General features: G+C 39.4%; 1 protein-coding gene across 1 annotated transcript in view; it reads left to right on the forward strand.

Moving 5' to 3' along the window:
• The window catches only part of UNC5C (unc-5 netrin receptor C), a 364,176-nt gene that overhangs the window by 316,105 nt on the left and 34,566 nt on the right, over positions 1 to 13,505 (forward strand). Inside the window, exon 11 of the mRNA XM_040488026.1 lies at positions 9,597 to 9,809. Coding sequence (XP_040343960.1) covers positions 9,597 to 9,809 — 213 coding nt within the window. The remainder of the gene's footprint in view (positions 1 to 9,596; positions 9,810 to 13,505) is intronic.

Consider the following 13,505-nt stretch of genomic DNA (forward strand, 5'->3'; position numbering starts at 1 on the left):
TTTTTAGGTTTAGCCTTATAAACTCCATATTGAGCCTTTCTAAATGCATCTAGGATTGATAGAAATTAGATTGAGTCAAAAGGCTTTGTTTTGAATGTATCATAGTCATAAAGATGAAGTTACTTTAAGTAAAAAATAACAAGAAGACTTTAAATGTCCTAAATTCAATTTTCAGTCTGGGCCTCTAACAAATCTAAGAATGGTCTCTCTTGGTTAGTTCCCACATAAAACGTATGTATTAAATAGTGCTTTAAGGTCTGACTGATTAATGCTTCTGAAGTACACTGAGATCTTAAAATAAGACTTTGTTGAAAAGAAGATCCTTACATGTGATTATCATTGTTTTTCCCAAGGGGAAAGGCATCGGCTCTCCAGCCCTGAGCTCCAGATACAAAGCATGAGTGATAAATGTCGAACTAGGTTATCATTATAACACATTATACCTTTTGTCTTCCCTCTCTCATCCTCAGAAAAACACCCATTTTTAGTCTTGTTCTTCAAAAGCCGAAAAGCTCTTTTATCATGCTCTCAGGTAGAGATACTGGCATTTATAATCCGGAGGACCCCGAACATTTTTTTTCCTTGGGTGGTGTCCTTTCACCTACACAAGCACTAACCTAAGAAAATGATAAAGTTCCTTGAGCATTATTCATGCCTTAAATTTGAGCAACAGAAAATTACTAAAAGGCTTGTATTTACTCACATCAAATATTCATTTTTTTTCATTCTCCATGCAAAGTAACATTCACAGACCCTGAGAGCGCCCTTCTGTTGCAACAGGAGAAATAAAGATCAGCAAACTCTAAGATCCCTTTATGTACTTTTTTCTTCTTTCTCTTGTCCTAAGTCAAGGTTTGCACTAAGTACATCCATCACTCAAGGCCTTTGCCAACATGGACATTTTGTTTAAACAGAAATGAGGGATGGCTTGTGCTTTATCCTCCAAAGCAGTGAGGTGTCTGGGTCTCTTATTGTCCATGTAATCACCACTATCTTCAGCTGCAAATCAGGCCTTAAGGGGTGCTACAGGGACGCGCTGAGGCTGAAAGATGTGTGCATTGTGTGACTGGTGTGGTTTTCCTTCCCATGGTGTGGCCAGCACCCTGGCAAGAATAATTGTGCATATGAGATGAAAGAAAGAGAAAACAAAAAATTGATAAAGCTAGACACTTCTGCTTTGAGTTTTCCTTTTCCTTCGACTCAAAAGAAAAGGAAAAACTATAAATCACTTCTTGCCACCCGTACTGCCTGAAGTTAGGTGCAGAGAGAATTACTCTGTTCAACTTGGTGTGCATCAGAGAAGTTCTGTTTATATAAATGAAGCTAGAGAAACCTCAAGATCTCAAAAGAAAACATGCATGAGAGACCATGAAACAAGGAACAAACACAAGAAGACGACTGTGTCAAATAATGAGCAGTTCTCGTCACTTATTTTCCGTCGTTTAGGATATATTAATAATAGAATACATGGTACCATTTATTCACCATACTTTAACTTTCATTTATTTCCGCACTGCAACCCTGTGATGAATTCCAATTTAAAGATCGAAAAACTAGGGCTCGGGGAGATCAAGTCACAGAGCCAATTTTTTCCCAGTCAAAAGCTGAGGGACGGCCGAATTCTCAGGCAGGTGATCTCACCGCGAAGCTTTTCTGCTCTGTCCCATGCCGTCCCTCTTTTACATATAGACCAAGACACTGCACCAAGCCTCTGCTTCTTACTGTGGTACAGTCTCGCACACAGTTTCTTTCTCCTGCTCCCTGAAGACCCTTTCTATCCTCACGCGATCGGAGACAGAACTTCTAACAGGGAAGACATTGGGAGGGCATCAGAAGCTATGAATGTTCCTTCAAGTCATTTATAGGACAAGTTTGATCATTTTTCTCCATTTTCTTTCTCCCTGATTTCCCTGTATTGCATCCCAAACTGGGGATTTTTCCAGCTGGATGTTTTCCAGCTGGTCATCTGCTGATGTGAACTGTCTAAAGGGAGGCGTGAACTTAATTACGTGTGGCAGAGTGGATATGACAAGGGGGCCTTATCATTACTGAATGTGCTCTAAGAGAAAACCCTGAATGGCAGATGAGCAGCCCAAATGAGCTGCAGCGATGGGACACGCTGTCTCTGACAAGGGAGCAAAGCTGTAAGGGCGTGCTCATGATTTCTACCTCTCCTGCTTTACACATCTCGGAAGACGCCACAAAGCGTCTGTTTCCCCTGTGGATACGATTTCCATGATTAATGGCACTAACGTGGACCTTTTTGCCTTGTTTCCAGTAGTAGTTAAAAAAAAGAAAAATGAGTCTGACTCAGATTGAAATTTTGCTCTTTGTCATTTCTTATTGAAAAATAATTGGAATTAAAAATATCAATGTTAATTGCCCTTTTCTCTGTATTCTGCCCTTGCTTAGCAATACTCTCAAAAGGCCAGAAAGTCAACTTAGACATTCCACATATGAAGGTAAAAAGAACTTTTTTGGGAAACCGTGGGGAGCCATGGAAGGTCTCTGAGCAGCCAAGCAATAAGAGAATAACAGTGCGTTTTAAAGATTGATCTGGTGAGGTAGGCTGGATGAGTTAGTTGGTGGAGGGAACAGGAAGACTCCCTGAAGGCCGGCTGCCTGGTTGGGCTATGGCAATAAACTAGGTGTGAAGGGGGAAGGGGGAAGGGAAGAACCAGGCCTGAGTCTGGAGGATGGAAAGTGAAATATATTTCAGAAAGAAGATTTCACCACCGGTTAGAAGTGTCACAAAAGAGTAATGAAACACAAAGGATAGGTGTAGGAACCAAGCCTTGGGCACTGGGAAAATTGTGAGCGCAAGTGGTTCAAGGAGGAAGGACAAATTCTGAGCTAAATGTGGGCAGTGTGCACGGGTAGGGATATGGGATTCACACCGGAGATGCGGATGGGGAGTCACCAGTGGGTGGATCCTCTGAGGGTTAAAAATACAGAGGCAGAAAGTAGAGACCAGGGGAAAGAGCTTCAGGAAATATTACTATTAAAGTTTGGATGTGATGAGCAAAACGAAATAGAACATGGAAGGAAAAGGCAGATCAACACAGAGTTTACATCTGGTGTGGTGCTTCTACTGAGTGACAATGCAATGAATATTTTTCAATGAAAGAATGAAATGAATGGAAGTATAGAACAATCAAACGTGAAGAGATGTTCAAGATGAAAGAAATGGTTGACATAGGTATACGTAAAATTAAAATGTGCAGAAAAAGAAGAAGAAAAGAAATCATTGGGGCACCTGGGTGGTTCAGTCAGTTAAGCGTCTGACTCTTGGTTTCAGCTCAGGTCATGATCTCACCGTTCAGTTCGTAGGTTCAAGCCCCACATCAGGTTCTGCCCTGAAAGTGTGGAGCCTCCTTGGGATTTCTCTCTCGCTCTCTCTCCCTGCCCCTCCCCAGCTTGCTCTCTCTCTTTCTCATAAATAAATAAATAAACAAAAAATTAAAAAAAAAAAGAAGAGGAAATCATTGGATTTGTCAACTGCAGGACGTTGGCGTAAGAAGAGTTCAAGGTGTGAGTTAGTGGTGAGGCAATGTAAACTATCTATCATATATAGGTACTGAATATAAATAATAAAGTAGTATGTTAGAATAGCGGGCCAAAATTCTCTTATGTAAGTAACCATATAGCAGAAAGTTTTGATTTATTTTAACATGTTTTTGGAAGTTGGTAAAACAGTATTTGACATTATTATTTCTCAGTGAAATTCAATGACATTCCTCTTTTGAGTCTTCAAGTCCTTATTTGAGCATACAGCCGTATAAAAGGCTACAGGTATAGGGGGAAGAGAGTGGAGTGCAGGCATATGTAAATCTTATTTCCTCACTGCTCTCCACTGTGTTCATATACTGCAATCTTACTTATAAAGAAATGATTTCAGGTGATTTATGAAAACACAGTCTTTTCAGTGGGAGGGAAAAAAAACTTGTAAATAAGTTTATTGAGAAAATGAGAAAAATTAAGATTTGAAAGGATAACAAAGTCAGGTAAGCAGTTAAAGTATAAAACATTTGGTGCAATTCCCAGCATATTTCCTGGTAATAGGTCATGAATTTACTATTCCAAACCTTTCAAGAGGGGAATGTGGTAAGTGATAAAATCCATGTGTCCATGAGGAAAAAATATGCCCAAGAGAAGCTCAATTATTTCTCCCTTCATTCCACATAAAGAAGACATTTTTTTGTTAATACAATTAACAACATCCTTAAATTGAAATAGCAATGAGTTTTCATAGGACTCCTGGTAGTGTCCCTCAATGTAAGTAGATGGTATAAGGCCCAAGTATAAATTCAGTAAAATAATTCCTCAAGGACTCATCAATTCAGTCAGAGCACGATACTTAGCTGTTGTGGCTTAATCTAGGGATAGATTCTGGCTTGTCTGGGGAAATGGTGGCACGCCCTTCAGAGTGGCTTCCATAAATATTTTTTTTTTGCTCAATTGAGCTTTTGATTGCAAGTGAGTTAGATATTCCCTGTCAGATACCTAGAGTGCAAATATTTCAAGTTGCCAGTTATATGTGAAACCGTGTGCTTCAAAAGGCAGCTGAGCCTGGGGGGGGGGGGGGGGAGGGTGGCAGTGGGATTGTCATCCTGAGGGACCTGACAAAAGACATGTATGTTACTAGAAAGCATCTTGTCTCCACACAGAGGTGGATGGAGACAGATTCTCTTCAAGAAGTAATTTTAGGCTTGCTCTTGCAAATAGACCAAAAAAAGTCTCAAGGCCCTGAACCCTGATAAGTAACCCAAAATATACCACTGTGTGAAAGAAACCAAATCACTTGTGTTTGAAATCTAGCTTTGCCTGTTACTAGTTTTGAGTCCGTAGGCAAGTGTGTGAATGTCTCCAGATTTCAATTTTTCTCTTGTGGAAAAAGAAGTAATACACATACTTATCCTGATTCCCTTGCAGGTGTGCCATGAGCAGCAAATGCAATTGCTTTTATGAAAGTTTTCTAAATTGTGCACTTCTGTGTAGGAGAAGTTCTCCTCACGGATAACAGCAAGCAAAGGATGAGAAAATCTGACAGGAAACTAAAACACTTCTCTGAGGGCTTTGTCCTAGAGGCTTCAGAACCCATCCAGCATTTCCTATGATAGTATCCTCACTGGACTTTGAAAAGCCTTTGAAACTTAATTATTGTTCATTACTAAATTTCTACTTAATTGCTGCTTCTGCAGCTAATTTTTGCTTTGTGCTCATTTCCATGTCATCTGCCGTTAATATTTATAGAATGTTTACTAAATATCTCAGATAACTCATGAGACATATAGGAGTGAAGCCCGTTGCAAAAAAACATGGATCAGGCGTATTTATATTTAATTTCTACTAGCTTTGTTTTATGTATTGTAATATTCGTGCTTAATGTGGATTTAAACACTCTGACCTTTGGTTTCACAGAGTTAAATCTTAATCTTCCCTCAATCACTCCACAGAGTTAAATCTTAATCTTCCCTCAATCACTCCTTCCATATAGGCTTGGAAATGTTTCCAATTTCAACACCACTTCTTTCATCTTGAAAACGAAAAGATTCTTATCATTATTTCTTCTTTGTTTTTCATTCCCTGTTATGGATTCCGCTTCACCACTTCCCTATTCATTACATTCTTGCACCTCACTGGGTTAATAAATTCTTTTGACACCTAGTGCCCCTTCCTTCCCTTGCTATCCCTCCCTCAAGAATGGTGCCCATCAATATTGCATGCCAGGGGTGTGCTTGGAGAGTACAGGTCTGACAGCTCCCCAACCCAGCAGGGAGGTTTCTCCCTTCTGTTCCAACTCAGTGATGAGAAGAACCCCTCCTCTTTCTGCCTCAAGCACCGGCTGCTAACAGCAGACTGAGGGGCAGATGTTTCCAATCTCCAACTATATAGCAAGGACCACTTGAAATGGATTCCACTTAAGTCTCCTTCCTTAAAAGTTTAATGCCCACTTCTCAAGGTATACTTGTGACCAAAAGGTAAGAGTTGTGCTCGCGAAAATGTAGTCACCGTTTTTTGTTTTGGTTGTGTTATTTTGTTGCCATGGTAGGAAAAGTAGAATTAGCAAGCGTAAGGTTATCGCTTAGGACCGATAGTATAATATCAGCTATGCCACAATGAAACCAAAACGTCACTCATGTACTAAGAAAATGAATTTCAGACTGGAATGAAAGAAGAAAAACTGGGTTAAGAGGAAATGAAAACTAAGGGATGAAGCGGATGATAAAGACTTCTCAAGCTGCCAATAACCTTATTATTCCCAAAAGTACATTTCCAAGTACTTGGATAACTTTAGATTCAATAAAAATGTGCTGTTATTCAGTGAGGATGGAGATGATGTTAAAAGACAAAGGAGATAAAAGTTGCTTTTACTTTCTAAATAGGAAGAAAGAAAACCCTTAAGTTGGTGAGATCCTAATGACATTTTAGAATGAGAGGAGGGAGGGATAGCCCAGTTTTATTAAGGAGAAAATATGTCAAACTATAATTGAGTTCTTAGAACTGAGGATAATACTTGTCAGAAGCTAAGGACTCTAAGATTTGACGCTACCTTGGCTGCCACAGTCTGGTGGATGTTGATAGATGACACAGTACTTCTGGGCCAGAGACAAAGGACAGTTTGTTACAGCAATAACACTGTCCAGAGTTTTGTCATTTTGGTGCCAGTTCACAAAACCCCAGTGCCAGAGAGGGTCAGATGATCTGCACACACTCAGTGGGTGCCTTCCAGGAAGGACCTCTGAGCTTGGAGAACATGGGTTTTTTTATAATGGGAAGTGGATGTGGTTGCCTTGTACTCCAGAGACCAGCACTATCGTTGCCTTCCAAGGTGATTGCTATGCAATCGCCTTGAAGAGACATGCAGGAACATGAAAGATCCATGGAGACCTGTCTTCCAACAGTATATAAAATATGTATATTATAAATTAAAGATGTATATATATTTGTATATAAAAATATCAAACAGCTGTTGTCATTCATTGAGTGTTAAATTAGGGTAGGCCATAGATTTAAGCTAACTTCTAGATTGTGTGGTATATTCATAGATTAACCATAGATGAGGAAAAAAATCCTAAAGGAAAATCCTTCTCAAGTGGCCATCACAATTATACAGGAATTTGATATGTCCCTTATAATATCCACGTGAATGAATGGAAAGATGTGAACTGGACAATGTATATTTTAATTGGTTTATATTTGGCTAAACCAGAAAATTCAAATTATTGATGTCAGACTAGAAAGAGGTTTCAAGTAGTATGTTTAAAAATGTCTTTATCTGTGCCCTATTCTTGTACTACAATGTCAACAGTGATTGGAACGAGAAGATAAGTGGCAGGCAAATCAGCTCTGCAGAGGATGAAAGACTAGAAGAGATCGTCTATACTTGGAGAAAAGACAGTGTTAAGAAATACATACCCTGAAATTTTCTCTGAAACTGTTAAGGTGAAATTAAATAACCAAATGTAAATTTCTGTACATATGTTCAAAAGCCATTGCTGCAACCACAAAACTGTAGAGACTTAGCCTAAGAGCCTTTCATGTTATGAATACACAGAGTAGTTAGCTTTAACAAATAACTTAACCTCCTTGGGGCTTCATTGCCTCATTTTACAAAGGAAATGCTTTATATTATCTCCATCTTCCTCTGTAACTCAAGCCTGCAATAACATTTATAAATAATTATTTGATTGAAAACAACCTAAGGCAACAATTTTGTTAGGCATTGATATAACTATGTATTCCAAATCAAGGAAAATAGGAGCCCCGCTATGCTGCCTACTTGAGTATAATATTGACTTCCAGATGCTTTACTTTAGTGAAGACATAGGAACACCAATGGACATCTATATAACGATGAAGGTAGAAATATAGGGAGATATCTGGAAACCATGCTTTTCTAGTTAAAGTTAAAAAACTGAGAATGTTTGGTCTAAAATAAAGAAGACTTTCTAGAGGCATCATAGCAATATCTAAATATTTGAAAGGCTCTCATGCTGAAGTGGAGAGAAAGCAGGCCAAAGATATGTGGAAAGAAGGATCAGGAAGGCAAATTGTATTTCTCCTAAGAACGTTTTGTAGGTTTGAATCGATAATATATGAGGTGACCCTCAATAGTAGTGGAGTACCATTTTGGATGTGTCTACAGCACCAGCCACAAGCCAGCATATTGTAGAGAGGCTCCTACTTTGTATGGAAGGTGGTGCTTGTTGACCCCAGGGGTCCTGCCTCCTCTGAAACACTCAGCTCATGATCTCTTATCCACACTATTCTGACAGAGTAGTTTTGAGTATTGTGTTGAGAAGGCATTGGCGTTAGTCCCCATGCTAGTACTTGTTAGTTTTAAGACTTTGGGCAGTCTGCCCCATGCTTTGGGACTACTTGCTCACATATCAGCTTTGGGTTAATTTATCCATTTATTTGTTGATTACAATCTTGTTAGGGAAATGACTGAAGAAAGTTAAAAAAAAATGTGGAAATGAAGAATTTGGATCTTTGGGGCACCTGGGTGGCTCAGTCAGCTAAGAGTCGAACTTCAGCTCAGGTCATGATCTCAGTCTGTGAGCTCGAGCCCCGCGTCGAGCTCTGTGCTGACAGCTCAGAGCCTGGAGCCTGCTTCAGATTCTGTGTCTCCCTCTCTCTGCCCCTCCGCTGCTCTCACTCTGTCTCTTTCTCAAAAATAAATAAACATTAAAAAAAAATTAGATCTTTGAGGTTCTTTCCACCCCGATTCTCTGAGTATGAAGTATAAAAGTAAAATATTTCATTTTAAATTCTAGAACTATAGAACACAGTTCTGTATTCTGCCTGGTCATATGTGAAAGAATGAATCTGCTTTACTAGCCTGAATTATCCCTGAAAGTCATCTGGAAGAAATTTAGCTCTAGGGTGTCCTTACTCTGAAGTGATTTTTTTTTTTTTGTAGTATTTTTCAAGTTAGGTCCTAAAAATAATTAAAAGTATTTAAAACCCTGTGAGAGTAATGACAAGTATTATCAGAAAAGATGGTTGTGGGGTCATCAGGCTGGCTCAGTCAGTTGAGCATCTGACTCTTGATTTCAGCTCATATCATGATCTCACAGTTCATGGTATTGAGCCCCACATTGGGCTTTGAGCTGACAGCACAGAGCCTGCTTGGGCTTCTCTCTCTCCCCTTCTTTCTGGCCCTGCCTCTCTTTCTCTCGCTCCTTCTCTCTCTCAAATAAATAAATAAAATTTTTAATTAAAAAAAAAAAAAAGAAAGGATGGTTGTGTAACCTCAGAAGGACTCTATTCCTTCGTGTTCCATCCTGAAAGTATCTGCACATGAATTCAAAGAAAATTACCAAAGGCAGGTCTGTCTGTGTCTGGGGGAAGGGGATCAAAGAGACACTGGCAAATTCACTGTTATCATAAATTTCTCCAGTCTTGAAGATGAAAGTATTGGTATAAAGGACATGTCTTCCCATATAATTCTGCCCCTGCACCCTCCCCCACCCCCGCAAAAATCCCAAGAAGAAACAATTTGCACAACTTCAGATCTAAAATCTCAATGAATACATAGTACATACATGCTATGGAAATGTCACTCATGCCAATCTCTGCTCTTCTTCTAGGCCACCCATGGAAGACACTCAGACACTCTTGACCCCTGTGGTGAGCTGTGGGCCTCCGGGAGCCCTGCTGACCCGCCCCGTCATCCTCACTATGCATCACTGTGCAGATCCCAATACTGAGGACTGGAAGATACAGCTCAAGAACCAGGCAGCACAGGGGCAGTGGGAGGTGAGCTTCTGTTGGGATAAAGATGGAACACAAGAGCAATTCATTTAGATAAACTGGAGTAATTATGGGAAAGTTTTTGTTTTAAAGCAGAACATGAATGGAATTTTAGCTTATACTCAAAAAGACAGAGAGAGGCAGAGAGTGTGAGAAGGAAAGAAGAAGGAAAGACTAGTTCTTGAATGCTTTAGCTACTGATGGGTAGGCACAGTGAAAATGATGGTCAAGCACTGGCTAACTTCTAAGGAAAGTACACTTGAGGGTCTTGCACAAGTCCCCCTTGGAACATACATACAGTGTATTGGGAAGGGAAACATATATATATATTTTTAAATTTGCAGGTAAAGAAACATTGCAACTGGGTCAGAAAATGGCAGGCATTGTAGACATATACCCGGAATATAGTTCTTCTGAACTTAACTTGGGGAAACAGAAAAACAATGCATTCCTGAAGCTCCACTAGAATGAAGAACACCCGTGACATCTTGGCTATGTGTGTCTGTTGCCATCATAACCTAAGGACAGTGCCTTAAGCAGATCCTGTTCTTTTCAGCAGAACCCTTCCATCAGCACTTGAAGTTACATGCAAATGAATTTGTTATATTTACCATGACCACTTTATACCTAATACCTTAAAAAAAAAAAGCTTGCATGTTTTCATTATTATCCCTTGGAAAGACAGTTACCTGTTGTTTAAATGGAAAATAGCCATATTAAAAATCACATTTTAGAGTATTCTTGAGAAAGCATATTTCAGGAATATATCAAAAAATGTCTAATAGTTTTGAAAGCTACCACTGTATTTTGTGTCACCATTACAAAATATCCAATCCATAAGTATTAGATACATTGTGATGACTTATGGTATTTTTCTTTTAGGAAAAAAATTTTCAGAAAAAAATGTATGCGAAGATTCAGATTCAAGCCTTCAGTATTTTAGGGAAAAGTAGTGTTTGAGTTAGAAGGGTATCCCAGGGATTATTCTAATTTCCTTTCTGTGGACATGTTCCCTTGGCCACATGATGGGATCACTCCTTGCCAGAGGGCTGAAAGTCCAGGACTGAAGTCTAGGGGTAAACTTTATGTTGAGTTATGACCAGACTTAACCAGATTTAACCTCAATTCCATTTAAGCTTGAAATGATTTATCTCAAAAACATCCCAACGTCTTAATCTCAAGTGATCCTAAACTGTGTGCACAATTCTCTGTTTAATGCCCTAATACGATGTCTATTTATGGACTTGAGTAATGATAACAGTAGCAAGAACAATAAAATGAAATAAAGAGACAAGAAGAGTAAAAGAGGGCAATGCTTAAGAATACACTCTTACACTGGTGAGGTTGTGGAGAAACAGGAACCCTCTTGCACTCTTGGTAGGAATGCAAACTGGTGCAGCCGCTCTGGAAAACAGTGTGGAGGCTCCTCAAAAAATTAAAAATAGAACTACCCTATGACCCAGCAATAGCACTGCTATGAATCTCCCCAAGGGATACAAGAGTGCTGATGCATAGGGGCACATGTACCCCAATGTTTATGGAAGCACTTTCAACAATAGCCAAATTATGGAAAGAGCCTAAATGTCCATCAACTGATGAATGGATAAAGAAATTGTGGTTTATATACACAATGGAATACTACTTGGCAATGAGAAAGAATAAAATCTGGCCTTTTGTAGCAATGTGGATGGAACTGGAGAGTATTATGCTAAGTGAAATAAGCCAGGCAGAGCAAGACAGATACCATATGTTTTCACTCATATGTGGATCTTGAGAAACGTAACAGAAGACCATGGGGGAGGGGGAAAAAAGTTACAGAGATGGAGGGAGGCAAACCATAAGAGACTCTTAAGGACTCACAAACTAACAATAGATGGTGGGGGGGGAAAGAGGGGAAAGTGGATGATGGGCAGGGAGGAGGGCACTTGTTGGGATGAGCACTGGGTGTTGTGTGGAAACCAATTTGACAATAAATTATGTTTAAAAAAAAAAGAATACACTCTTATACCTGTGGCAGGGACATGGAGCATCTTTATTCCTGACTGTATCTTACTGGAGGCTTTCTGTAACATGCTCATTGGGTGATATTTGAGGCTTACCCTCACCTTGCTGGGGCGGTGGGGGGAAGCACTTCTTTCCATGTGTCCTTTCGGGGCTAAAATAAACCTGATGGTGCTGAATTTCTCTCTTTGCCAGTTCAGTGTAAGTTTCATCTTGGAGTACAGGTTCAGTTGAAGAAATAATTTCATGAATGGTATTCAACCCAACTCCTACTATATAGCTCAGTTGATGTTGTAAGATCTAACTAATAAACAACCACCCCAGGTGGCTACTTCTTTCATATCGTTGAGACTCAATTTATGATGACACAGCCATTCATTTTTTGGACAAAAACCCATTTGCTCACCATGAGCCAGGCCCACTGAGCTATAGTGGGAATCAAAGCAGATACAGTTCCTTCCTCTGTGAAGATTAAGTAGCCTAGTGCATAGGCAGAATCATGCCCACATATGTATTTTATCTCACTCATATGACGTTTTCTTTTAAATTTGAATTAATTAAAAGTTGGAAAATTTCACATAAAACTTTGAACTTCCAGAGTCTCTTGAAAGATTCCAGGCTGTTTTCTCACTGGGCCTACATTCCTGCATAGCTGTGATGAGCTGAAACAAGTGGGAACTGAGCTCTTTAGACAGACTTGTGCTCTGCTTTACCAGAATCTCCTCCACTCCCTATTGTCTTCTGCCTTACCTGCCGCACTTATTCCTAATACCTGGCTGCCCTGGGAGGCATGCGGATTTGTGACCCTTAGGTTATGAGTCCTACACTTGGTTTTTCAGATGATTTCTTCCGTGGCCTGAGTCATTTGGATAAATCAAAACTTGGTTGAGTTAGTAACAGTTTTAACAATATTCATCACTTGTATTTATTTTTACTTCTTGCTAAATATTTTCAAAAACTAAAAGGATAGGCTCTTTAACCAGAGAGATGTGTCTTAAAGGCATCGAGTTTACTATGTTGTACTTTCCGTGGAGTCCAGTAGCCCAGGTTATTGAGGAAAAGCAGTGTATCTTTTTGAAAAGTAATTGGTGGGTGAGTTTGGAAGAACACAGTAGAATGGTAATGTGTAATTCTTTAATCTCTCTAAATCTTTTCAAACCCCTAGATTTTGGGGGGGAAACCTATTACACTATAATGACATTGAAATAAAACAGTACTTTTGGAAACAATAAGACACTTAGAGATTAAAACATTACATTCTCAATAAATAAATAAATAAATAAATAAAACATTAAATTCTCAGACATAAGTAATAAACTCAGGTACACTGAAATTAGGAGGATAACTAATGGATTTCTTTTGGAATTTTATGTTGATTCCAGTGAGGATTCCAATTTTATGTAGATTCTCAGATCAAAAATGCTAACTAGAGGGCCATCAAAATAAAGAATATTGGCAGTATGAAGGCAAGGGGACGTAAGGGAGAGAATGATTAAGAATGGAAAAAGAGGGGCGCCTGGGTGGCGTAGTCGGTTAAGCGTCCGACTTCAGCCAGGTCACGATCTCGCGGTCCGTGAGTTCGAGCCCCGCGTCAGGCTCTGGGCTGATGGCTCAGAGCCTGGAGCCTGTTTCCGATTCTGTGTCTTCCTCTTTCTCTGCCCCTCCCCCGTTCATGCTCTGTCTCTCTCTGTCCCAAAAATAAATAAACGTTGGAAAAAAAAAAAAATTAAAAAAAAAAAAAAAAA

The sequence above is a fragment of the Herpailurus yagouaroundi genome, unplaced genomic scaffold (genome assembly GCF_014898765.1).
Source record: "Herpailurus yagouaroundi ecotype Mexico unplaced genomic scaffold, PumYag 28, whole genome shotgun sequence".
NCBI classification, from domain to species: Eukaryota; Metazoa; Chordata; class Mammalia; order Carnivora; family Felidae; genus Herpailurus; species Herpailurus yagouaroundi.